This window comes from Monodelphis domestica, chromosome 4 (assembly GCF_027887165.1).
Source record: "Monodelphis domestica isolate mMonDom1 chromosome 4, mMonDom1.pri, whole genome shotgun sequence".
NCBI lineage: Eukaryota > Metazoa > Chordata > Mammalia > Didelphimorphia > Didelphidae > Monodelphis > Monodelphis domestica.
This window is the reverse complement of record NC_077230.1, coordinates 450,114,366-450,141,879: the sequence shown is the minus strand read 5'-3', so window position 1 is coordinate 450,141,879 and position 27,514 is coordinate 450,114,366. Positions and strand designations below refer to the sequence as shown.

Sequence of the window (27,514 nt, the reverse complement as noted above, 5' to 3'; positions counted from 1 at the left end):
CCTGTAGAATGAAGGCCTAGGGGCCTGGGCATCCTGCTGAAAACAGAACTGATCCGGAAAGAATCAACCTATCAGAGAGAGGCTATAGGGGCAGGAGGGTATGCCCAGTAAGCATGTGAACTTAAGCATTGGAATGAGCTCCCAAAGTGGTTTCTATGGCATGGCAGAGAACATCTGGAGAGTACATTCTAATATATGCCTTCCTTCAGAATTCCATCATCCCCGGGGATCAAAATGGGAGTCTAACAAGACAGAAGGACCACTGGTGGTTTTGGTCTGCTTTTGGTTATCTTTAAAAAAGGATGGAAAGGAAATACATCAAGAGAGAAAAAGGAGAGGAAGAATGGGGAGAATTAACTCATATGATCTGGGTATGCACAACAGCTATAAAACAAAGAAGGGATGGGGGCAGTGGCTTATCTTCACTGGTCAAAGGAGGGGAGAATACACAAATTACTGGGTCCAGAAATAGATTTTATTTCAAAGGGAAACAGGAGGGGATTGGGAGAAAGTAGTGATAGGAACGAGAGGGTAAAATACAGGATAGATTAGTCCTAGGCAAAACAATCTCTAAGAGGGGTGGACATCTAAGAGACGATTAAAAGGAAAAAGGAGAGCTAGGTGGCTCAGGGGATTGAAAGCCAGGCCAGATGGGAGATCCTGGGTTCAAATCTGATTTCAAACACTTTGTAGCTGTGACCCAGGGCAAGTCACTTAACCCCAGTTGTCTAACTCTTACTGCTCTTCTGCCTTGGAACTGATACTTAGTATTAATCCTAAGACAGAAGATAAGGATTTTTTTTAAAGGAGAAAAAAGAAATGAATCTGTGATTGAGGTCTGGGTGAAGGAAAGAGAAAAGAGACAGAAAACCAGAAAGAGATTGTATCAAACCTAGCACACAGTGGATAAAGCACTGAACCTATAGTCAGGAAGACTTGCAAGCCTTAGATACCTAACAGCTATGTGACTGTTGTTGTTCAGTCATTTTCAATCGTGTCCTTCATGACCTTCATCTGGGATTTTCTAGGCAAAGAAACTGAAGTAATTTACTATTTCCTTCTCCAGCTCATTTTACCAATGAGGACTTGCCTAGGGTCACACAGTTAGTAAATTTCTGAAGACAGATTTGAATTCAGGTCCTCCTGACAGCAAGCCAGGCACTCCCAATCATTAGAAATTCAGAGAAACCCACCATTAAAATCAACCAGTAATGTACTCAGGGTGACTTAGCCCAGTATCTCAAATGAATTCATTCAGGGGCTCAATAAAAAAAACAACAGAAGTTTTTCTTTTTTTTCCACTGAGAGTAGCTCATAAGAGAGAAGAAAAATATTGCTGGATAAATGAACCTGAAGATGGGTCTTTATTATGGTGTCAGGAAAAAAAAAATTCCATGACTGGTCCTTCAAGAAATACAACTGGGAGGGATTTGGGAACTCTGGGCAAGTAGTACATGTCTTTCATATGAAAAGAAGGAAGTGGAGAGAAGCCAGTTCCTTGGAAACAAAGTTAAGCAGAAAAGAAAAAATTGGCATCATGTAGTATGTCTTTTATATTGAAATTAATCATTATTAATGTGTTCATATCAAGGTAATTCATAAGCCAATGAAGCTGCTCTACTCCACCAAAACTTCCTCCCCAACATGTATTCTCTCACACTTAGTAAAATCTTGGTACTAGTGAAGACTGTCTAAATTCATTACATTCCAAGTGGTTTTAACTGAGCATGAATTTTATGTATAATAACCTGTTCACTTTGGTTAAAGGATTTCCAACATCCACTATAAAATGTATCTTTCTTTCTTAAATGAATTTTCTTATAATAAGCAATCCTCTCCAGTGAAAGGATTATCCACGTTCTTTACACTCCAAACATTTCTTAGCAATAAGAATTCTCTTATGTTATTAAATATTGCTATACATGGAAAGAAATTCCAACATTGACCACAGTCAAAGAGGTTTCTCTCCAGTATGAATTCTTTTGTGCTCAGTAAGCTTTCCACGACGATTAAAGGATTTTCCACACTGATTACATTCAAAAGGTTTCTCTCCGGTATGTATTCTCTTATGATCTGTAAGATTTCCACGCTGTTTAAAGGATTTTCCACATTCACTACATTCAAAAGGTTTCTCTCCGGTGTGAATTCTCTCGTGTTCAGTAAGGTTTCCACGCTGATTAAAGAATTTCCCACATTCATTGCATTCAAAGGGTTTTTCTCCAGTATGAATTCTTTTATGTCTAGTAAGCTGTCCTCTCCACCTAAAAGAGACTCCACAATCATTACATTCAAAGGGTTTTTCTCCAGTATGAATTCTCTTATGTTCAGTAAGGTGTGCATGACAATTGAAGAATTTCCCACACTCAGTACATTCAAAGGGTTTTTCTCCAGTATGGATTCTCTTATGTTTAGTAAGGGATGCACTCCTGCTGAAAGATTTCCCACATTCATTACATTCAAAAGGTTTCTCTCCAGTATGAACTCTCTTATGTGTAGTAAGTTGTCCACTCCAATTGAAGGATTTCCCACATTCATTACATTCAAATGGTTTCTCTCCAGTATGAATTCTCTTGTGTTCAGTAAGTTTTCCACACTGATTAAAGGATTTCCCACATTCGTTGCATACAAAAGGTTTCTCTCCAGTATGAATTCTTTTATGTATGGTAAGCTGTCCTCTCCAGTTAAATGATTTCCCACATTCATTACATTCAAAAGGTTTTTCTCCAGTATGAATTCTCTTATGTTCAGTCAGGTTTCCACGCTGATTGAACAATTTTCCACATTCACTACATTCAAAGGGCTTTTCTCCAGTATGAATCCTCCTATGTACAATAAGTGCTTTGCGACGATTAAAGGACTTCCCACATTCATTACATTGAAAAGGTTTCTCTCCAGTATGAATTCTCTTGTGTTCATTAAGATCTCGACACCACCTAAAAGATTTCCCACATTCATTGCATTCAAAAGGTTTTTCTCCAGTATGAATTCTCCTATGAGTAGTAAGTTGTCCACTTGAGTTAAAAGATTTTCCACATTCAATACACTCAAAGGGCTTCTCTCCTGTATGAATTCTCTTGTGTTCAGTAAGCTTGCCACATTCATTAAAGGCTTTGCCACATTCATTACATTCAAAGGGTTTCTCTCCTGTATGAATTACCATATGTCTGGTAAGGTGTCGCCTCCGCCTAAAGAATTTCCCACATTCCTTACATTCAAAGGGTTTTTCTCCAGTATGAATTTTCTTATGCCCAGTAAGGTGTCCCCTCTGATTGAAGAATTTCCCACATTCACTACAACCAAAGGGTTTCTCTCCAGTATGAATTCTCTTATGGATAATAAGTGCTTTACGTCGATTAAAGGATTTCCCACATTCATTGCACGGGAAGGGTTTCTCTCCAGTATGAATTCTCTTGTGTTCATTGAGCCTTCCAAGCTGAGTAAAGGATTTTCCACATTCGCTACATACAAAAACTTTCTCTCCAGCATGAATTCTCTTGTGTAGAGTAAGATGTCCCCTCCAGGCAAAAGATTTCCCACATTTATTACACTCAAAGGGCTTTTCTCCAGTATGAACTCTTTTTTGTTCTGTAAGCTGTCCATGCCAGCTCAAGGATTTTTCCCATTCCTTACATGCAAAGGGTTCGTCTTCAGTATGAAGTTCTTGATATAGAAGAAGAGATTTGCAGCTAGAGTCTTTCCTACATGAATTATATTGAAAAGGTTTCTGTGCAGCTGGAATTATCTGATGATTTGTAAGGGATGCATTACTACTCAATACTTTCCCACCTTCACATGATTTTTTTTCAATATATTTTCTGTGACTCTGAGTACAATCTGAATCATAACTATCTGATTTTCTACATTTGTATTTGCAAAGTATCTCAGAAAAAATACTACTATGCTTACATTTTTCTGAACATTGTTTGAAGTTTATTCCATGTGTATCACATTCATGAAGATTTTTCCCCTTATGATCTTGATGTTGAGGAATCAGAATTGACCCCAGATTTAAGTCTGTCCCCAATATATTACATTCATTGGCATAAAAATCAGAAGTTTTTCTATGAGGGATTGTCACTTGCTGGGATTGCGTTTCATAACTGGCTTTCTGTTGCTCCAATCTAAAAGCACATTCCCAAGCTTCTCCTAACAGAGAATCCCATAGTCCATCCTTGACTCTTTCTTTAGATAACCCTAGAGAAATGCCTTGGACTATAATTGTCTCTGTTGTTTCCAATCTAGACTCCAGATTAAGGCACTCTGAAAGAAAGAAAGAAAGAGAAAAGTCAATACTTCCTATGCCAGGAGAAAGGAAACTTGCTTTTATAGTAAGTCCTAGATTCTGACTCATCTACTATAAATAACCATATGCAAATTAGGAGATTGTAAAAGCCTGGATTTTAATTTTTTTTTTAATTTTGACCTACCAATCACCAAGTAAAATTAGCATTTCCACATAGAAAGTAAAATAGAAAAAGGATTATACTTGAAACTGAAACTCTATTATGAAGTTTTCTTTTTCTTTTAAGTATACAATAAATTCAGCATGTAACTGTCAAAGTTGTCCTGCTTGTCTGTTTTTCCTTCTGGCTTTCCTTCTATTCTTTTCTCTATTTTATTAAACCCTTACCCTCTGTCTTAGAATCAATACTATATATTGGTTCTAAGGCAAAAGAGCGGCAAGGGATAGGCAATGGAGGTTAAGGGACTTGCCCAGGGTCACATAGCTAGGAAGTGTTTGAGGCCAGATTTGAACCTAGGACCTTGTCTCTAGGCCTGGCTCTCAATCCACTGAGCCACTCAGCTGCCCCTGTATTTTTTTTTTAGTGTTTCAAAGACCTTTGTCTTCTTTTCTTTACAACTCTATTGTTAGCTTTCCTCTTTCCTTACTACTCCACTGGAAAAAAAAACAAAAATAAAATCCTTGTTAAAAAGTCAAGCTACACAAAAAATTGGGGAAAAAATGGGTGTCCATCAATTAGGTAATGGCCAAACAAATTGTGATTATCTGATGGTGATGGAATACTATTGTGCTGAAAGGATTGATGAACTAGAGGAATTCCATGTGAACTGGAAAGACCTCAAGAAATTGATGCAGAATGAAAGGAGCAGAGCCAGGAGAACGTTGTACACAGAGACTGATATACTGTGGCACAATCAAATATAGTGGACTTCTCTACTAGCAGCAATGCAATGACCTAGGAAAATCCAGAGGATCTTATGAGAAAGAACACTATCCATATCCAGAGAAAGAACAGTGGAAATAGAAACGCAGAAGAAAAACATATGATCTATCACATGGTTTGATGGGGGATTTTGACTTTAAATTATTACTCTATTGCAAATATTGATAATATGGAAATAGGTTTTGATAAATGATACAGGTAAAACCCAGTGGAATTTCTTGTCAGTCTGGGAGGAGGGAAGGGAAGAGGGGAGGGAAAAATCATAAATCATGTAACCACGGAAAAAAATTCTAAATTAATTATTTTTTAAAAAAAAGAATGCTATTCACATCCAGAGAAAGAACGGTGGGAGCAGAAATGCAGAAGAAAAACATGATTGATCACGTCTTTGATGAGGATATGATTAGGGTTTTGATGTTAAAAGATCACTCTATTGCAGATATGAATAACATGGAAACAGGTTTTGAACAATGATACATGTATAACCCAGTGGAATTGCTTGTCAAGTCTGGGAGGGGGGAAGAGAAAAGGGGAGGGAAAATCATAAATCATATTACCATGGAAAAATATTCTAAATAAATTAATTTTTTTAAAAAGTCAAGCCACAAAAATCCCCACATTAGCTGCATCCAAAGTTTATGTCTTATTCTGCATACTGAATCATCAACTCTCCACCAAGAGGGTAGGCAGCATCCTTCATATACTAATCTTTTAGAACATTTAGAACAAACATTATTAACAGTAATTGAAGTAAGATATGAAAGGAGATGGTAAGGGAAGGACTGGTTTGTATAAATGAATTTAAACATCCATGTCTAAGTGAATTCCATCTTGGAGTACTGGGAAAAAAACTATAGATGTGGATTGTAAAGATAATTTTAGGGTTGTGACTTAAATCTAGATTTAATTGGTTGCCAAGGGAAATCTCAAATAAAATACCCAACTCAGTCTGGAAATTTATGGTAATTTAATTAATATAGAGGGAAGGAATTTAAGGAGGAGTGAAGAGGATATAGGATTTCTCCTGCCTGTCCTGTGCAAGGGGGAGTTTTAAATCCCTGCCTCTAGGTCTCTGGAGAACATTAGAGGCCTCTAAGAGGATAAAGTTGGAAAGTAAAGGAGAAAGACTCAGGCAGAAACTCACCACTGAACCAGATAATAGCTTGTAAGATGCCAAAAGGCCCAGCACGCTTCTATCAGCCAATTCTCCACTGCCAAAAGGTGCCGGAGAAAGGAAGTGACCCAAATATATAGATCTTTCACCCTTGAGTCTCCTCCTTTAAATTTTTACATCTACAAATCACATCAAAGGCTTTTCTCCAGGACTGCCCATACTGTTAGTTCTCATCTTCTTTTGATTAGATTATATCTTTAGAGTTACTTAACACTTCTTTAAGTTCACCTTTTGTGAGTTACTTAACCTTTTTGTGATTAATTTAACATTTATAGTTACTTAACACCTTTTTTGTATTAAGATCTTAAAATAGACAGCTTAAAGTTCTAGCTTCACTATAAGGTAAGAGTTAAGTACCTTCATTGTTCAATCAGGAGATTATAACTTTATCTTCCCCTACAGTATGGTCTAACTAGGGTGAAGTAATTTAAAGTTCCCAAGACATTCCTGATTTTGTTAAACTAAGTATCTTCATTGTTACAATCAGGAAATAGCTAAATCTAATCTTCACAGAACAGAGTATAAACTGGAAATAATCAACAGATGGAAGGTGCTAGAATTAAAGGGGACTGGGAAGTTTCTTGTAGAAGGTGAGATTTTAACTAGAATTTGAAGGAAGTCAGACAAACTAAAAGAGCTGAGAGAGACCATTCCAGACATGAGGAACTGCCAGTGAAAATGTTTGGAGACAAAAGATGAAAGGTCTTGTTTAAAAAACAGCAAGGAGGTCAGTACCAATGGTCTATCTCCCTACACTCATGACTTACTCCTTAGTCCCTATGACCAGCCCCAAACAATTAGATCCTGCTTTCTGAAAGGGTGTATCCCAATCTCAGAGGCATCAAGCTTTAGCTCTGGGCTCTCCCATCACATTGCATTGCAGGCATAGGCATAACCACAGTAGTGAGATTGAGGGAGCCACAATAGTTTCCTGGGCAAATATGACTATAAAAATATGCACTCCAGGGATGATGGAGAGAGGAATTGTGTCTGCCTCAGACTATGAAGGTGAAGGCTAATGCCATCTTCTTCAAAATGAACTTTGTATACAGCTCTTGAAACATAGGATTGGTAAGGAAATAATCCAATATCAACCTACAGAGTGCAAGTAAAACTGAGTCATAGCATCCAGTACTGGCACAGAAAGAGCCCTTTAGTTAAATCCAATCCAGAAGAGGATTTGAGTAATTTCTATGCCAGTTATTGTGGTTAAGGCCGAATGGAAACTCTTGGAGTTGCAAGAACCATCCTGTATAATTAGCATCAAACAATACTAAGTTTTATTTCCTTCCTAATGAAGGGAAGTGAAAATAATGAATACCAAGGTTCATCACTACACTACTTCACCTGATATAATTCTGGTGGTGAATGAAGAAGACAGATGGCACCTAGAGCCTTACAGTAGACTACAGGAATCTGATTAAAGTTATTACACTAAAATCAGCGAATGCCATAGGATGCTCACTAGTGCTCTTGATAAGTTCATCTTCTCCTGGAAAGGAGTCCAGTATACCTTCACTATCCTTCACTATGACGGTCTGAATCTCACTTGGACTGCCAGTCTGGTGGGCAAAGACCTAAAAGAAGTCCCCTTTCCTGGAGGTTTTAAGAGCCAAACATCGACTCTTCCACTTAAATCTCCTTCACACACAAGTGTCTTTGTGCACACTCATCTATCCATAGATGAAAACACACAAAGACAATCGTCATGCTCGGTTACTGAGAGACTTCTATGTTGAAAATGTGTTGATTAGGCCTAATGAAGCAATAGTAGCAAAGGCTCTAAATTGGATGGTGGCCCAAATGAAAAACAGGGGTAGAAGATCAGACTTATGAGAATCCTGGATCTAGCCCACTCAGGCAAGCTTTTGGGAATATAGACAGTCCAAAATAACCTATGGACACTCACTTCCCCAAAGTAAAACTAGGTCAGAGGTTTGGGGCCTTTTTTGGTTTTTGGAGAATTGATACTGCTCACCAGGGCACCTTAATGACACTCATTCACGAATCACCCACAAGAATGCTTCTGTCAAGAGGTACTCAGGACAAGATACAGTTTATCAAGGAGATGAGCCAGGGAAGGGAGAAGATCAATCCAAGGTAAGAACTGAGGAGTAAAAGGAATTAAAGTATAATGAGAAAAAGAGCAGCACAGGGATTGGAGACATAGGAAAAGATGGAATGATAAAATATGATCATCAGATAGAAGGATTTCAGAGTTCCTAAACACGGAAATACAATACTTGTGGGTGACAGCAACGTTATAGGTGTGACCATCTCTATGTATGGCTGAGGGGCCCTGGAGAACCAGGACAAAGAAACTAAGTCGATGGAAGAACTAGAAAGTTAGGGTATTGGGGGCAGCTGGGTAACTCAGTGGATTGAGAGCCAGGCCTAGAGATGGGAGGTCCTAGGTTCAAATCTAACCTCAGACACTTCCCAGCTGTGTGACCCTGGGCAAGTCACTTGACCCCCACTGCCTAGCCCTTACCACTCTTCTGCCTTGGAACCAATATATAGTATTGATTCCAAGACAGAAGGTAAGGGTTTAAAAAAAAAAAAGAAAGTTAGGGTATTTCTATGCTGAAGTCTCCTATTAGGAGGAAAGATGAGGAGGAGAGAAAGACTGTGAACCAGGCTGGGGCTCACTGAGGAAGAAGAGTGTCCTGTAGGTCTATGGATAACTAGAGTGAATGTTAAATTTGGAGTGCATGTGTATCAAAGGAGAAGGGGTTGCTTGATGAAGCTGATGGGGGAAGATTTTGGAAGTAGCAATGGGAAGCAATAAAAAGGTAGCTAGGTAGGTCAGTGGATAGAGCCAGGCCTGGAGTTGGGAGGACCTAGATTCACATCTGGCCTCAGACACTTCCTATCCATGTAAATAAATCAATTAAACTTCACTGCCTGGCCTTTACCTCTCTTCTGCCTTAGAACCAATATATAATGATTCTACGCTGCAAGGTAATGGTTTAAAAGAAAAATAAAACAAATGGGAAGGGATATGAGAGACAGCATGTCCAGTATTGGAAAGGGTGGTAATGGAAGTGGTGTTGTCAGAGGGAACTCGTTCTCAGTGAAGGGCAGGATATGAAAGAAGTGATAAGGGAAGTAGTTTAATATGAAAGGAAGTTCACTCATTCTGCATCAGGAAATCCAGAGAGCACAGCAGAAGAGGCAGCACAGATTAAGGGCGGGATGTTGTTGGAGAAAGGGAGGATTGAGGTCCATAGCTGTGAAGCTGTAAGTGGAGGTCAGAGGATGGAATAAGCTAAGTCTAAGAGGATGGAGAATGCCAGCCATTGAGCAATGAGTCCTGGCAGAGCAGCAGGGGTTGAGAGTTCAGTCATTGAGGGATATACACAAGATTCAACTGTTCTGAAGTGCTCCCTTGCAGATTAGCCTTCTGGCAGATGGAGATACTGTGTTCTGAGACCCAAGAAGGCCCACATCTCAGTAAGAGGAACAGGCAGAAGAACAAGAGCCTGGTCAAGAGGTAGGAAGGCTCTGGGAGGCAGGAGATGCAAGAGGTCTGAAGGGCAATCAGTGCTAGATATGGTTCTGGGGCAGGGGCTGTGAACCTCAGTTTCTCTATCTCTCTCTCCACTCTCTCCATCTCATACCCAAATGAATTCAAATAAATAAACATTTAATAAGGGTTTACTGGCTGACAAAGCACTATCGTAGGTGCTGGATAAACAAAGAAAAAACTCATTAGGCTCAGGAAAGAGAATATGGAGACAAGAAAAATCAAAGTAATTTTAGGAAAAAGAAAGAGCCAACAACTTGAGAAATCAGGAAGAATTTAGGGGAAGAGAAGCTACCTGAAGGAAGCAAGGGATTATTCTAGGAGTCCTAGGTGAGAAGTTGGTTCATTCTAGGTAGGGAGGACAAGAAAAGTAGAGAGGTCAAAGGTAGAATGCCAAACTCAGGTAACAGCATGAAATGATCCAGAAAAAGGACCGAGTCGGAACCTCCAGACCAAGTTCAACCCTCTCATTTTATAAATGAGGAAACTGAGAGACCTCTAGAGAGGTGAAGTGACCTGCCCAGAATCAGACAACTATTCCCAAGCTCACTGACCTCTAAGCCAGGCCCCTTTCCACTGCCCAGTGCTGCCCTGGCAGGTGGGGAGCTAGACTGTTTGAGGCTCTAAATGCCTGTATAACTCCACGTAGAGAGCCATCCCTTTGGCTAAATTTCATTCCCATGTGACTCACAAACCTCTATATTTCTACTGAGGACTCTTCCATCATTCTAATCACCAAGCTTAGCAAACAAAGAGCTATTCTGGTTTATCACAGCACAATGGAAAGACAGGGCTAGGTGATACAGTGGATAGAACACTGGGCTTAGCATTGGGAAGACCTGATTTAAAATCCAGACTCAGACACTTACTCTGGGCAAGTCACTTAACCCTAATTTGCCTCAGTTCCTCAGCTGTAAAATGGGGACACACTGGAGAAGGAACTGGCAAACCAGGATCTTTGACAAGAAAACCTCATGGAGAGTCCATCAACTGACTCACAAAGAATCAAGCGTGAATGAACAACTGAACAATAATGGAAGACCCTACATTTGGACTCAAAAGAATCTGAGGTCAAAACCTAGTTTTCCCACTTATCTCTATGAACTTGGAACAGCCCCCTCCCCATCTCTGGACTTCAGATTCCTCATCTATAAAATGATAGGACTGTATTAAATGATCTCTAAGGACTCTCCCAGCTCTAGATCTGTTATCCTCTGCCTTATTCCCCATACACAATCATTTGTCAAGTCTTGTTCATTCTCCCCCACCACATCTCTTGCATCCTTGCCCTTTTCTACATCACATGCCCCCAAGCCTAGCTTAGGGTCTCCTCACATCTCATCTGGACTATTGCAACAGACTCTGAGCCTGACTCTGATTCTCACCACTCCCTACTCCACCTTCCACTGTTGCCAGAATGATCTTCCTGGCACAGGTATGATCCAAACTTGCATGCCTTCATATTCAATCCAATAGAAAGCAGACAATCCTCTGGCTGAAATTTCAAGTCCTGGACAAATGGGCACCCACTACCTTTCTAGACTTAATATTATTCCCCTTTATATAGTCTATACTTTAGCTACTGTAAACATGGAGATTTGAACCCCGGACTTCAATTCCCAGGAGTCCTTGGTAGCTCCCAGAGTTCCCCATAATCCCAGGTGAGGTCCTCACCTGGGCCCCAATTAGAGAGGGTTATTTAAACTGACTCTGCCTTCTACTCGCTCTCTCTTCCTGCTTCCGCTTCCTAGCACATGTGTCTCTCAAGATGTAGTGTAAGTGAAATTGAATGGGCCTTTCAGTCCTCCTAGGCACGTGCTTTCTTATTTTGTATTTTCTTTATTTCTTAATCTTTAATAAACCTCATAAAAATATAATACCTTTAGCAGAGAAACTAAATTTTTAATCATAACACTACACTGCCTCAAGAGCTTTCTCTCAATTTTCTACCTCCTGCCTTTCTAGGCATCTTTATAGAAGTCTGGAAAACACACCCACCTCACCTCCATCTCTTAGAATCCTTAGCTTCCATCAAGGCTCCATCAGCTCCTACATGAAGTTTCTGCTCTTCCTATCCACCCCCACCTTCTAGCTGACAATGCTCACTTCCTCAAGAGACCTATAGACATACTGACTCTACAGGGGCGGATAAATCCCTTCAGTCAAGGAAAAGGCTTTCCTTTTTGACTTTGCACTGGCAGCACCCAGCAAACTACTGTATTTAATAAATGTCTGCTGTTCTGAGAAAGAATTCATATGTAGGAAGATATTATTTTGTGATCCTGTAGAAACTCAGTTGTTGACATGAAAATAAATGAACGTAGCTGGATGGATCGATGGATTGGGAAGTTTTCTGGGTTCAAATCTGGCTTCAGACACTTCCCAGCTGGGTGACCCTGGGCAAGTCACTTGACCCCCATTGCCTAGTCCTTACTGCTCTTCTGTCTCAGAACCAATACACAGCAAAAAAGGAAACAAGAGCATATAGGGAAATTGTGCCAACATAAGTTCTGCTCTCTGGGGTGGGGGGAGCCTTATACAAGACCCCTTGAGTACTTGAGCCTATTGGTTTGAGGGTAGCTAAGTAAAGATAATCAGAATTTAGTTGGTTAAAGGGGCATTAAGCAAAATCTTCCCTGAGTATCTGCTAGCAGTAGAGGGGCAGTAAAACTTTCAGCAATGGCATCACATGGTAGATAATTGCCTAAATGGAAACTATTATCAATACACAGTGTCAGTTCTAAGACAGAAGGTTAAGAGTTTTTTAAAAAAGAAGACAAATGAATGGGATAAAGCTCAACCTGGACAAACTCAGACCTCTTCTGGGAGGAGAGCATTTGGTCAGAAGTCTCAGAAGCATGGACCTCCCACAAATGAAGAGCTCGGCTCTTCCTTGGCATGGCTCCCACCTGCATACCTTTTACTCACTCACCTGTAGGGCTGCTTCTTGGGACTTCTCTCTCAAGCATCCATGGCACTTCTCCGCTCTCCAACTGGAAGATAACATCTGGTTTGGTAACGGCAAGTCCTGCTCAGAGGAAGGAATTGGGAAAAGACTTTGAATAGGGCCATCAGAATTCAATTCTAGCCAGCAGCACTTCAGGAATAAAGCACACTAAGAAGGTATAAATAAGGACTTCTATCACTGTGATATTAGAAAGCATGGACATGTGGGTCACAGAGGGATGTTAGACACCAAAAAAAAAAAACTTGCACATATAACCTAATTCAATAAGAAGATGGGAATCCTGGACATTTTCAAGTACCTGTCCTGATATTGTAATACAGAATCTCAGACCTAACGAAACAAAGAACATGCACCAAGGCTGCCCTGCTTATTCTAGGAATCATCTCCTGAATTTTAAACCCTGTTTCTCCATTGGCACCTTTCCAGGACTTCTCAGAACTAAAAACCAACAGTAGAGCCTCCCATTGGCTCTCTGTCCCATATATCTACTAGTCTGTCTCTCTTCTCTTACTAAACTGATCACTAGTCTGATTATTACTGACAGCATATACATATGCCCCTCTGGTCACTTACTGATTGCAAATGCAGGAAAAATAAGGCTTGAGGGCCCTGGATTTGCAGTGAGGGAAATTGGGTGTGTATTTTGCTCCTCACTACTCTTGTGCCTGGGAGGACACTGCATCCATCTGAGCCTGGTTTGCCTCATTTTATGGGCTAAAGAGTTAGGTTGGAATTCCTCTAGGTCCATTATACCCCTAAGTCTGTGGATGATTCTATTGCCTTTGGAGCCCTATTATTTGATCTATGCGCTGCTATTTCTGCTTCTGCCCTTCAGGCATCCCACAGCCACTGACCAGCAAATGAAAATTCCAAGCTCTTCCCGTTAATAAGAAAGATGTTGTTACCCAAGGAAACAAGGTTCCTATAGTTCTCCAGCATCACATCCCTGAATAAGGCTCTCTGAGTAGGGTCCAGTTGCCTCCATTCCTCCCAGGTGAATTCCACAGCCACATCCTTGAAGGTCACTGGTTCCTGAAACATTCAACACATTCCTGCTCATCCCAGGATCCTCTCTCATAGTGCCCTTGGGGAGACTTGAAGTTAGTGAGAAGCTTAGAAGTGTCCTTCTCAATGGACTCCAAATCAGATATTTATTGCACACCTGCTATGCCTAAGTTTCTACTGGACTCTCTAGCATGGTGACAGGCATGTTCTGCCCTTCCCCTCAAGGTTGCTGTGAATCTTAAAACTTCTCAGACTCTACCTTGGAACATTATCTTAAGGTTATGGTTAAGGTTATTCCCCATTTAAATAATGGAGGTGCTTGATCAGGAATGTATTGGGAACTCTAACATTACTCCACCCATACTTAGGCATACTGTAGGGGAAGATAAAGTTATAAAACTCCTTATTGAACAATGAAAAGTACTTAATTCATACTTATAGTGAGACAAAAGCCCTTAAGCTAGGTCTATTTTTAGATCTAATACAAAAGGGTGCTAAGTACCTATGAAGGTCAAATTAATCACTAAAAGGTCAGGCAACTTGCAAGGGGCAAGCTTAGCAAAGAGGTATGAAGTACTCAGAAGATATAATCTACCCAGAGAAGGTGAGAACTAAAAACTAAGAATGGGCTGTCCTAGGGAAAGCCTCTACTGTGATTGGTAAATGTGAAAATTTAGGGGAGGTGACACAAGAGAAATTTCTCCTTAAAAGGAGCTGTCTGAACCAATTCAAGGGAGTTTGATTAATTCAGCTTTGGTAGCTGAATTGGAGGTCAGGAGTCAGAGGAGGCTGCTGGATCTCTGAACACTAGAGTTTTGCTTGGAAAGATCTTGTGGTGAGTGATTAAAGACTGACTTAGGTTCTCTCTTAAAGAGAAAGGCCTAGGTCATTGGCCTAGGCCCTAGCCTTTTCCTACTATTTCCTCTTACTCTGTCTCTTTCCCTTTCCTTAATTCTTTCATTTATATTAATTAAAATCTCCATAAAACCCAGCTGACGGGTATTTCATAGTTGGGAATTTTTCCTATGGCGACCACTTATTTTTTATATGAAATCAAGACGCCAAAAATTATCTTTACAGTTTGGGCAATTCAAAGTCTTGAACCCATATTTTCGCTGTCACATCACTATAGGCAATGTTTCAAGTGAAATCCAAAGGAGTCAGACATATCCACCTTAGTTTAAAAACGAATCTGATACTTAGTTTAGAATCTAATACGTAATATATACTCAGTTTATCAAGACTTATGTTGGCATAATTTCCCTAAATGCCCTTGGTCTTTTTTTTAATTTTGGAAAAATGTGAATAGTTTATGGTATCACAGAATAGTTAAAAATGCAGTAAATGCAATGTATATCCTCATACACATTATTTTCCCATGTCAGATAACTGTGGGTTATTGTTAAGGCTGCTAATTTCTCATAACCAACTAATGCTATTTGAGGTTTGACATTAAGTCTTCAGGATGTTATTGGCACCCAGAACCCTGCTTGTTTCAGCTGACCAGTTCTGACAAAGCTTGTACTCTGGGGCTTTTGTCCCTAAACATTACATCCATAAGCAGTGTCACCTCTAGAGATCTTAAACGGAAAGTTCTCATTTCCTACCTGAATTTCCTTCCTGTTCATCCCTCTGCTCCCTCACATCTGGTATACCTATTCTGCATGCTCACTGATAACTTCATTCACTCAGTCCTCTCCCCAACCCAATTCACAGAAAACGTCAACACACTCCCAAACTACATTTGACTATCTCTAGGATTGGATTTATAGGACTGGATTTTAAAATCACTCTTGGGGGTCAATGGGCAGGGGCAGCTAGGTGGTTCAGTGAATTGAAACAAGAGATGGGAAGTCCTGGGTTCAAATCTGACCTCAGATATTTCCTAGTTGGGTGACCCTGAATAAGTCAATTAACTCCCACTGCCTAGTCTTTAACATTCTTCTGCCTTGGAAATAATACACAGTATTGGTTTTAAGATGGAAGGTAAGGATTTAAAAACAAACAAAAACAGAGTATACAAATGTAATATAATATCATATAATAAGAAATTATGAACATGAGGAATTCAGGGAAATATGAAGATTTGTATGGGAAGATTTGTATAAAATCACACAAAGTGACATAAAGAAAACCAAGAAAGCAATAGTGACAACAGTGATGACAAAGAAAAGCCCATTTATAAGTGATTTTTTTTTAAGGCAAAGAATTTCAAGGAACTTTATTGATCAGAGCAGGAATATGTTGCTTAAGTCATTCTGCCTTCTGAGGAGGAGGTAATGTGGTGACAAAGTGCTGGACAGCAAGTCAGATGACATGAGTTCTAAATCTACTTTTGTTACCAACTAGCTGTGGCCCTCAAATGTATCTTAATTCCTTTAAGTGGTTTTTTAATAGTGGTTTCCTTATAGGAAACTGAACTCTGAATAACTGAAAAACGAAAGAAATCAGATGATAAAATACACTTTCTCCTCCCATGTCAGGGAAGTAAAGAATTAAAAGATCAGAATACATTATGCAGTCAGACTAGATTTCTGTGTTTTGTATTACTGCCTCAAAGGATGGAATGACTGCAAATATCTGTGATGAGATGACAAAAGGTATCAAAAATACTTTTAAAGGTTTTTGTTCTTTAAAAGGCCTCAATAATCCTAGTCTACCTGAGTTTACACTTTTGAGTGTACATCATATGGCTCTCCCATTGCCTGCTTTATTCATGCCAACTTCAAAGTAAAGGGGGAGGGAAAGGAAAGATGTAGAAGAAACACTTTTTTTAAACCTTTACCTTCTGTCTTAGTATTACTTCTGAGACAGAGCAGCAAAGGTTAGGCAATTAGGATTAAGTGACTTACCCAGGGTCACACAGTTAGAAAAAAAGAAACATTTTTCAAACTACAAATCCATGCAGAATTCTTATTTTCACTTGCCTATGCTACAGACACTACAGACACCTTTTTAACTGTTCTCTTCTCTCAAATGCCCAAACTCACTATGATCCCAGCCATGTCTACCTTTTTCTTGAACACATCCCCTTCCTAAACCACAAAAAAAGATATTTTCTGCATAGTATTATAGAAATCAATGATTGATGGATCAGTCGATGTCTCTCTCTCTCTCTCCTTCCTCCCTACCTCTTTCTCTCTCCTCCCTCCCTCCTTCCCTCCCCCTTTCTTCTACTCTCTCTCTCTCTCTCTCCCCCTCCCCCCCCTCTCGTCTTGAGTTGTTTCCTATCATTTGACTTGGCACCCTTCTCTTTCAGTAAGGTACTCGTTTCCAATGAGAGGGGAAAGGATACCTGCCTTGTAGCTTGACTATAGTTATCAGATCCCAGACTCGAGAGCCTAACCGAGTAATCTCCTCCTCACCGTGAATGTCCGCTAGTTCCCAAAGATAACTGGCCATTCCCTTCTCCTGCACTAACAAAATACTGCCTAGCCCCACGAGAATCACAAAGAATCTTTCAAGAATCCGTTCCGACTCCCGTGAGCCCCAATCAGTGTTTCTCTCCTAGACTGCGGTAATACTTGAATAACGTCAGGAAACTCAAGAGCTCGCATCAGTTACGCAATACAAAGAGGTTCCTTAAGCGCTTTCCCTCGGAGTCTCCAGGGATAAGCTGTTTCTATCTCGTCTGTCCTCCGCTGTCCGAGGCAGCTCGGTGGAACAGTGGAGTCAGGAAGAACTGAGATCAAACCCTGCCTCGGACATTCCCTCACTTCAAGTGACCTTGCACAGGACGCTTGTCTGCCTCGGTTTACTTCTTTGTAAAAAGGCCTGCCTAGTAGTGCCGTTGGGAGGATAAACTGAGGTGATAATAGTAGGAAGCGACAGAAGCTGTTACATAGTATTAACTTATTTTTTGTTTTCACGCCGTCTTGCCCCTCGGGCTGTGCGCTTCTAGAGGGCAGGGGCTGGTTTCCACGGTTCTTGGCATCCACCGCACTGGGCACACAGTAGGCGCTTTAAGCAAGCCTCGCTGGAGCCCACTTCTCTCCCTCCCGGCACAGGGCTGATGTTGGCAAGGGGATACGGATACGCGTGATGGAGACGGGGACGAGGGACAGCGGGGTACATGGGGCATGTAGGGGGTTTACTCAGCCTGGGAACGCGAGTGACCCACCTGGAAGCCGGCCGCAAGGATCCCAGGGCCCATGCCCGGCTCCTGGGCGCTCCCCTGGGGGAGGCGGAGCGAGGCCCGAACGAAGCGCGGGGGGCGGGCCCGGCACCGGGGAGAGGAGGGGCCTTGGTTGCCCCAAGGCCCAGCGGGCCGGGGGAGATTGATAGAGCCTGAAGGACCGCCCCACAGCCCTCAGCTTGGCTCTGGGGTCCAGGAGACCCCTACGTGGGAACAAAGACCACCAGGAAGCGGAAGTGCCCCCTTCAGGTGTTTCCGGACTTGAGGCAACCGTTTCCATGACAACAGCTTGTCTCAAACCCGGGAGGAAAAGGAGCAATGAATTCTTGGAGCCGTAGTTTAGAGGCCGGAGAGAGTTATGCGCATGCTCCGAAAAGCCTGCTCTCCAGCGAGCTGCGTGAGAGCGTGCATCTCACATCGGACTTGTGCGGGGTTTCGGCGGGAAGAGCCTTCACCTTCTTCTCCCCTTACTTTCCCCTACTTTATTACTTTCTCTTCCCTCCACACACACTCCCACATTTCCCTAGCCAAACCCGGAGTCTTCCTGGAAGAGAGCACGTGACGCCGAAGCCGGAGAGAGGTCTTAGACAGCCTTAATGGAGTCAGCCTTTGGACGGTTGTAGTCGACGCCTAACTAGTCTCCTTTCTCAAGTCTCTCCTTTCTCCAATTTAACTTCTGCACATTCTGGCATTCCAAAAGTACAGGTTAGAACAAAGCCACTCCTGGGTAACCCCAGAAATTCGCCCAATCCACAACTGAGGCAGAGCTCCGACCCGGTCTCAGAGAGGGACCTGGTCCCCTCCAACAAATAGGATCCCAGACCTTGCTCGGTCTGAGACCCGGACCTTCTCCGAAGTGCAGCTTTTATTCCCTTCCCAGGGGTCCTGGGTAAATCTGGTCAGGTGCGCCATCAGTGAGTGACAGTAGTCAGAGGTTGTATGGGGTGGCCCACAGGCAGGATGAATCAGAACTCAAAATATGTTCTACAGAGGACAACTAGGTAGCACAGTGGATAGAGCACCAGACCCGGAGGCAGGAGGGCCTGGGTCCAAATCTGGCCTCAAATACTTCCCAGCAGTGTGACCCTGGGTAAGTCACTGAATCCCAATTGCCCAGCCTTTGCCACTTTTCTGTCTTAGAATTGATACTAAGACAGATGAGAACTTTAGATTACTCCACCCTACTTAGTCTAACAAAATCAGGAATGTCTACACCCATACTTAAGGATTAAGTATTTTAGAGGATGGCCTATGACAGACATATGCTAGCAAATGACAAATCAGAAACAACTGACAGACCTCTGGGCTGTCCTAAGTCAAGCTTAAGCTACCATTAGTACATGTGAGACACAGGAAAGTGATATAAAAACCATCTATATATTTCGTTACTTCCTCTCTTCAGCCTCTTTGGCAGTGGAGAGGTGGCTGGTGGCTGCAAGCTGAGTGTTTCGGTATCTTGGCCTGGCAGCAGCTATTGTCTAGGGTTGTCGGTGAGTTTTCCTTGATACCATTCTGGAGGAAGCTGAGTAGCCTAGTTAAGGTGAGGCATCTTTACTGAGCTCTCTCAGAGTTTAGGCTGATTCTTTCTCCTTTACCTTCCAAACACTATCCTCTTAGAAAGCCACTAATCTTCTTCAGAGACCTTGTGTTGGAGGACTTTAAACTCCCCCAGCACAGGCCAGGCGGGAGAAATCTTATACTTTTTCCCCTCTCTCTTCTCCTTAATTCCTTCCCTCTATATTAATTAAACCACCATAAATCTCCAAACTGACTTGGGTATTTTATTTGGGATATTCCCTGGTGACCAAAATTAATTTCAATTAGGTCACAACCGTAAAATTATCCTTACACAGACCGTAAGGTGGTTTTAAAAAAATGTGTACTTCAAAGCCACATTAATTGAAACAATTTAGTGCTATATCAAAAATAGAATGGTTATGAGATTGTGTCATTAAATTGTGAGCCCCTTGAGGACAAGTACTATCTTTTGCCTCTTTTTTGTATCTGCAGTGCTTTCCATTGTGGCCTGTCTTTAACTGACAGAATTTAAAATTAAAAAAATTTTTTTCTGGATTTATACATGTTGCAAAACATATTTCCATATTGTTCATTTTTGTAAGAGAATATAAGTCATATGTGTAATATTAAAATTAATATCCAATAACTCCATATTTTATAAGATTTATTAATAATCACTTGAAGTAGAGGAAAAGTATAGCCTGAGGAAAGAACAGTTTTACTGGACCTTGAAAGCTAGAGAAGAGAGCAGAAAGGGCTGTGTTACAGAAACTTTATCTCCAAAACTCAAGGATATAATGGGAGGACAAAAGTGGTATGCTGGGAATTGTAGTTCAAGGGTACAAAATTCTAATTATACAAATAAAACCCAAACCCCAAAATATGTAACCAAATAAACAAATGAAAAATTGCATGATTTGATCTGCAACTGACTCTCACCATTCTTTCTCTGAATGTGGATTGTATTTTTTGTCATAAATCCCTCAGAATTGTTTTATCATTATATTGTTGTTAGTAGCAAAATCTATTACATTCAATCATTCCATAATAATGCTGTTACTGTGTACAATGTTCCCCTGGTTCTGCTCATTTCACTCTGCATCAGTTCATGAGGGTCTTTCAAGCTTTTTTCTGAAATCATCCTGTTCATCATTCCTTAGAGTACAATAGTATTCCAGCACCATTTGTTCAGTCATTCCCCAATGGATGGACATCCCTTTTATCTAACTGACTTAGAATCCTCAGGGCTTACTTAGCACAGTGCCTAGTACATAGAAGGTGCTTAATAAAAGTTTGTTGATTGTCTAATTGAAGAGGTAATAGGGAAACAAAAGCTTAAGAGAAGGAGGCACAGAATAATGAATGTCAACAAGGCAATGAGCCGCCTTTTTGTCTCCTGAGAACTTTGTATCATCCTGCAGCATCTATTTCTCTGCAGGTGGGCACCTATTTATCATGCCATAATGCTGTTCCTGTAGATTCTGCTTTCACTCTCTCCCTAGCAGAAATTCAAGGCAAGGGATTTTGCTCAATTCTCCCTTTAGTGAATTGCATTTTGATTATTCTCATTTAGTTCCACTTAACCCAAAGGGCCTAAGCACTGCCTGAAACAAGAGACCTTGGAATATAATTTGTATGAGAATAAAATTCCAACTTTGGGAAGGAAGGGCAAACCACTCCCATATTTTTGCCTGGAAAACCTCAAATGATATCATGAAGAGTCAGGCATGATTAAAACAACCACACAACACCAGTGTGAATTTTAAAACTATTCCACCCTGATCAGACCATTCTTTGGAGGATGTGATTTGACTATTTCCTGATCAGTAACAATGGAGATACTTGGAATAACAGAATCAGGTCTTGGAAACTATATTCTCCACCCTACTCAGTTTAACAAGATTTTGAAGGTCTACATCAAACTCAAGATTTAATTATCTAAGGAAATGGCCTTCAACAGACATATGCAAAAAAAGGACAGACCTCTGAGCTGTCCTAAGTCAAGCTAAGTCCTCATTGGTACACATGAGACACAGAAAAGTGATGTAAAAACGTCCATATAAGGCATGTCAGTTCCTGCTTTTTCTCTCTTTCCCTGGAGAGGCGACTCTGGCTGGCAGCATGCTAGGAGTTCTGACATCTTAGGAGTGGTGGCAGTTATTTGTCTGGGTTTTGGCAGTGAGTTTTGTCCTTGACCTGATTGAAGTTCAGGCATCTCAGCTGAGCCCCTTTTGGAGTTCAGGTTGATTACTTCCTCCTTCACCCTTTCCTTCTCCCTTCTTCTTAATCTTCTCTACTATGTCAATTAAATCACCATAAAATTTGGCAGCGGACTTGGGTGTTTTATTATTTGGGTTTTTCATTAGGATTTTTTAATAAATAAAATTCTTGGTGACCTAAATTAATTATACATTCAATCTCAGCCATAATTTCACCCTTTACACCAGCAAAGTTCCAACTCATCCCAATCTTCCTACACCTATTTTCTCTCTATTGAGAAAAATCTGGTTAGAGTTATGAAATCATAGAATAGCTAAAATTTCTTCCCATCCTAATGAAGAATATACTAGCAAATATAGTTTTCCTTTGCTATATAATCATGGTTGTGGTTAAGGCTGATAGTTTTCCATAATATTCACACCATCAAGCAAACCATGACATTTCTATCTTCTCATCAATCTTCTTGGGGCTGTCATTGACACCCAGAATGTTTCCAAAGACTACTTTGGCAGGTTATCTCCTAAAGGATTTTTCTCACTGCCATTATCAATGCAAAGGCAAAAGAAGGCTCCATGTTTGTTTGTACCTCCTAAGCAGAAGTGTTTGGGACCTCTTTAGATTTAAGAGCTCATTTGGGAAGAAATAAAACACTTTTTTTGGCCTAAGGACTTTTAGTGTTCATAGCTTAGAAGACGGTATATTAGTGAGGGGAACTTTGAAAAGGAGGAACTCAAAGTTCAGATAATTGGGGGAATCAATATACAGTGACACTTCCTGGCCATATCTGGGTGGAAGGGGATCACCATGGACATAGCTTTGACAGTAATGCTTTGGGGCTGGTCTCCTAAAAACCCTGTTAACTGAGAAAAAACACAGAACTATTAAATAGTCAAAATCACTCTTTAATCAAGGGCAAAAGGGGTTCAGCACTACTAGGCCTACACAGCACCATGTGCCACACACAACTGCACAGAGTCCAAGAGTTCCTGAACTCTGACCACTCTGGTCACTGACCCCTGGGAATGCCAAATGTATGAGAATGACAATCCCACACAACCTGGGGCTCAAACTCACAACCCAGGACCCTGAGACTAAGATTTCTCACACCCTACCAAGTGAGCTAGCAGGGCTGATGCTTTACAAGGGACAAAAAGGGGGAAATCCCAGCCCAGGGCTGGGCCACTTGGTAAAGGACTTTAGCCTAGGGGGAGAAACCATTGGGACAAAAGAGATACTTAACATTAGCTATTTCCACCCAAACTACCAGGATGCCTATTGTTAGCATGAGACCAGTGAAATAGGACCTTCCCTCAGGGAGAAAACTCTCTTGTGACAAGGTCAAAACCTGGGGTTTCTATCTCGAAACTAAATAAAACTGGGGACTTCTAGATTCTACTTGACAACCCATATCAGAATATCATTAAATGAGTGATTGCACTTGAAGGAGATATTATCCAAAAAATGGGGTGTAACTTCTGGTATGTGAAAGTCCCATCTGGGATGCCAAAATTGTATTAGCAAGGGGGACTTTGAAATGGAGGAACTCAAAGTTCAGATAATTGGAGGAATCAATATACGATGATACTTCCTTCTTTCCTCCACTTTCCTCAAGTTGAGCTGTTACCGATGGAGTCAGTCAGTCTAGACTAACGGCTAAGTCTGTTTTTCCCTCAGCCTCCTTCTTGAAATGATGGGTTTTTTGAAGTTCCCCTCCTAACACATGGAATCTGATTCAAGTTCTATTATAAATCAAGATGTTTAATTTATTTAGATCTAAAGGGTTGAAAGGGAAATGAAAGGACAGGGGGAAGAGGAAAATCCCTAAGGTATCTTCCCTATAAGCTCTTGAGAGGTTGACTTAGGGAATCTTCTTCAAAAATAAGCTCTGGGTTCCCCTAAGGGAAAAAGAGAGTCTTTATCCTGAAGATTGCCACCAGTTGAGAAATGAGATCTTCTTTCTACTCAGGTAAAGGATTGAGAGATTTTGTGTATATTCCCAGCCAAGTAGTTCTTCCTCCCAGCTCCAGAGTCTGACTGGAATTCCATCCCATCCCCCCCCCCCAGGTCTTTTGGGGTTCTATCTGCTCATCTTCTTTGCTTCTGGTCATTCCCTTGTACACAACAGCCCTGACCTCTCATAAGATTCAGGTCTCCTTGTCCACACAGGTTGGAACAGGGGTTCTGACATGCCCCAGAATAGCCCCTGATACTAGGTTGATGAATTACAACATTACCTTTAAAGGTCCACAAGTTGGATAAGGTAACTCGTAATCCTTGAGAGAGTTTTGGGGAAGTTTATTCCCTGTCTACTTTTCCCTTCAAGAGAATTCACATCCCCAAAAGACTTTTATAGTAAATTATTACAATCATCTTTCTGACTCTTGAATATTCCTGAGACTTTGGGTTCAGGACATAGATCTGGGATTCCTTCAAGATTTTCTTGTGAAAGGAAAGGCCATCAGAAGGGATTTGGGAGTCTCCTAGCTATTCAAAGGCTATAGTCATTTGAAAAGGTAGGTGGCAGGATTGTCATTCTGAGGTCTTTCTAGATGGGCTTTTAGAGTCTTTTTATCAACTAAGTTACCTTATCTGAGCAAGCTAGAATTTCACTACCCTGTCTTTTCAAGTTACTATTTCTGGATGCCTACCCTGGCTCTGATTTTTGCTGCCATGAAAGCATTCTTGGGCTTTGGAAATGTAGCCCTTCCCAAGTTTAACCTTTAAAACAGGAAAATATACTTAGCAAAATTGCATAGAACCTAATGGCTTTTGTGTGGTACTTATCTGGTTCTAAACAAAGTACCATTTGTTGGGAACTTACTTTGCAGACAATATATGGATGATGGTGAGTAACAGAGCAGGAGTATCAATAAGTTAAGAGTCTAACAAATTTTTTTTAGCCCTACCCCCTATCTTGGAATCAATACTGTGTGTTTGTTCCAAGGCAGAAGAGAGGGAAGGGCTAGGCAGTGGGGATTAAATGACTTGCCCAGGGTCACACAGCTAGGAAGTATCAAGGGCAGATTTGAACCCAGGATCTGCTGTCTCCAGTCCTGGATCTCCATCCACTGAACCACCTTGCTGCCCCTTAATAGAGAATTTAGTACATAGCATATACTCCAGGCCCCAGTACTCAGAACATTGTGAAAGATGCCCCCTCTCCTGGTTAACTTCAGGTCTCAGTACATGTTGAGAGAAGATCCCTGGATAAGGAATGTGTTAAATATTTTAGAAATCAGTGACATTCAAGGATGTGTCTGTGAAATTCACCCAGGAGGAATGAAATCAACTGGACCTTGTTCAGAGGAACTTTTTCAGGACTGTGATGCTGGAGAACTATAGAACCCTGAACTATACTTGAACCATACTTGAACCTTGAACCTAGAAGTATAGAACTATAAACCCCTATCTTCTGTCTTGGAGTCGGTACTGTGTGTTGGCTCCAAGGCAGAAGAGTGGTAAGGGCTAGGCAATGGGGATCAAGTGACTTGCCCAGGGTCACACAGCTGGGAAGTGTCTGAGGCCAGATTTGAACCTAGGACCTCCCATCTCTAGGCCTGGCTCTCAATCCCCTGAGCTACCCAGCTGCCCCCTGTTTTGGGGTAAAGACAGCCTTTCTTTGTGACTTGGAATCTGCTGACTCAATGTCTCTGCACTCTTGCTTGCCAGGAGCTAAGGAGTGTCTGCAGTATTCACTCATTTCTAACTTTTGGGACACAGAGATATTTGAGAACAGATGGAGTATGAGGAGATCCTTAACTCCTTTTGAACCAAGAATGAGCACAATTCAGAACCCTGCTCCCAGGTGTAAGGTCTTTTCTTTGTACAGCAGGAAATCCACAGCTTTGTGGTCTTGGCTTTGAATCTATCCCTTACCCATTCTTTGTTCCACTGCATTAAAATAGCAGAGCAGGGATATGAAATTAGGAAGGATGTCCCATTCTAGAATAAAGCCAATGAACTAATTTTCTTTTTAGCCCAAATTTACTCTGTGGCCAGTTCTCAATTCCTGGAAACATAATACTGAGTGGCCTTTAGAGTTCCTTTGTGCTCCTCTGCCACCAATTTTTCCTAGCATGCCTTCTTTTCCCCAAAGAGGAAGAAGTTGAAATTGCATTCTTAAATGGTTCCATTCAAAATACTTTCCCATTTTCCCCTGAGGACTTCCAGTTAATAAACCAGATATTCTCTTCCATTTGGAGAAAGGAGATACACCATGGATAATGGAGGAGGAAGTTCTGAAAAAATGCCTGTCCAGGTAAGTGGGATCCAGACAAATGGGAGTCATTCCTGAGGAAAGCTCAAACTTTGGATCATCAGCCTTCTTCAAAGTTTCCTAGGGTCAAGGGGAAGGTCTAATCAAACTTTCTTATATATACTCATTAGAAAAACTCATTTTCTGACCTCAGACACTTCCCAGTTGTGTGACCCTGGGCAAGTCACTTGACCCCCATTGCCTAGCCCTTACCACTCTTCTGCCTTGGAGCCAATACACAGTATTGACTCCAAGACGGAAGGTAAGGGTTAAAAAAAAAAGAAAAACTCATTTTCATTTTCACTAATTTCTGTAGGATCACAAAATATTAAATATCAAAAGGAACCTCTCGGCCATCTCCAACCTTCGGTTTTATAGGAGAGGAAACTGAGGCTCATGGAGATAAAGTCAGAAAGAATCTAAGGACCATACTGTTGGACAGGGCCTGAAAGGTCATGTCTTCCAACCCAAATTTAAATAAGACTCTCTTTTACATCCCACTTGACAGTGAGCACTCAATCTTTGGGTGGAAGACCTCCAGTAGGGTGTAACTCACTACCTCTTAGGGTGATCACTTCTACTTTTGGTTTGCTCTATTTCAAAGTTTTTTTCAATATCACATGTAAATTCACTTCTTTTTTGCTTCTGCCCCCCTTGCCCCAACAACTACTTTGGTTTTTTAACTCCTACCTTCTGTCTTAGAATCATTATTACTAAGTATCAGTTCTAAGACAGAAGAATGGCAAGGGCTAGGCAATTGGGGTTCAGTGATTTGCTCAAGGTCATAGACATAGGAAGTATCTGAGACTAGATTTGAACTCAGATCTTTCCAACTCTAGGCCTGGCTCTCTATCCGTTATCCTCTCTAGCTGCTCCTCTTCCCTTAACTTCTTCCTTTCTGGGGCCAAATAGAATAATTCTACTCCTCCTTCAGATACTTAAAAACTATCATGTCTCCCCATCAGTTTCCTCTGCAGTTGACTTAAGCCATGCCCTGAAACTCCTTTACTGCCATGGTTTCCCCATCTGCCTTGTCCATTCTCTGCTTTCTCCATGTCCTTCTTAGAGCTCAGAACTTGCCTAAGGCCACCCACTTCTTAGACCTTAACTTGAACCCAGATCTTCTGACCAGATGGAGACCAGCGGGATCAGGATAAAGGTTTCTCCTTTATTCCACTCCCCCCAGAGTCATCCTAGCTTCTTCCCCTCCCTACATTTCACCATATCCACTTACTTGTCAAGTCTCATGAATCATGCTGACATATTCCTCCCATTCCTTCTAGCTGCTCTCCAAGGTCTAGACATATCTCTACTCCTCTTCACAGCTGGTCTCTGAGAAAATTGTTCTTTCTCTCAGACACCAACTGTTCCTCCTGACCTCTGGATGGGAGTCTTTCCTGCCTCCTCCTTCCCTTCTGCTACAATCCTTTATCTTTTGCAACAGAATTTGCAACACCTACTGTGTTGGGTCCTTGAACCACAAAACAAAAATAGTTTCTGTCTCTAGGTGCCTGCAGCCTTTTATTT

General features: G+C 41.2%; 1 protein-coding gene across 3 annotated transcripts; it reads right to left on the bottom strand.

Annotated features, from left to right (window-relative positions):
- Nucleotides 1-453: 453 nt before the first annotated feature.
- LOC103103461 (zinc finger protein 345-like) lies at nucleotides 454-27,338 on the bottom strand. 3 transcript variants are annotated; one of them, XM_016422331.2, is made up of 4 exons: nucleotides 27,222-27,338; nucleotides 13,760-13,886; nucleotides 12,819-12,914; nucleotides 454-4,260 (listed from the first exon to the last, which is right to left on the bottom strand). In XM_016422331.2, the coding sequence occupies exons 2-4, from the start codon at nucleotides 13,791-13,793 to the stop codon at nucleotides 1,952-1,954; spliced, it is 2,439 nt and encodes an 812-aa protein (XP_016277817.1). In that variant the 5' UTR covers nucleotides 13,794-13,886; nucleotides 27,222-27,338; the 3' UTR covers nucleotides 454-1,951. The 3 variants fall into 3 exon arrangements, with proteins under 3 accessions (XP_016277817.1, XP_007492279.1, XP_056652888.1); XM_007492217.3 differs by lacking the exon at nucleotides 27,222-27,338 and adding an exon at nucleotides 17,980-18,275; XM_056796910.1 differs by lacking the exon at nucleotides 27,222-27,338 and adding an exon at nucleotides 17,225-17,937.
- Between the last annotated feature and the right edge of the window lie 176 nt (nucleotides 27,339-27,514).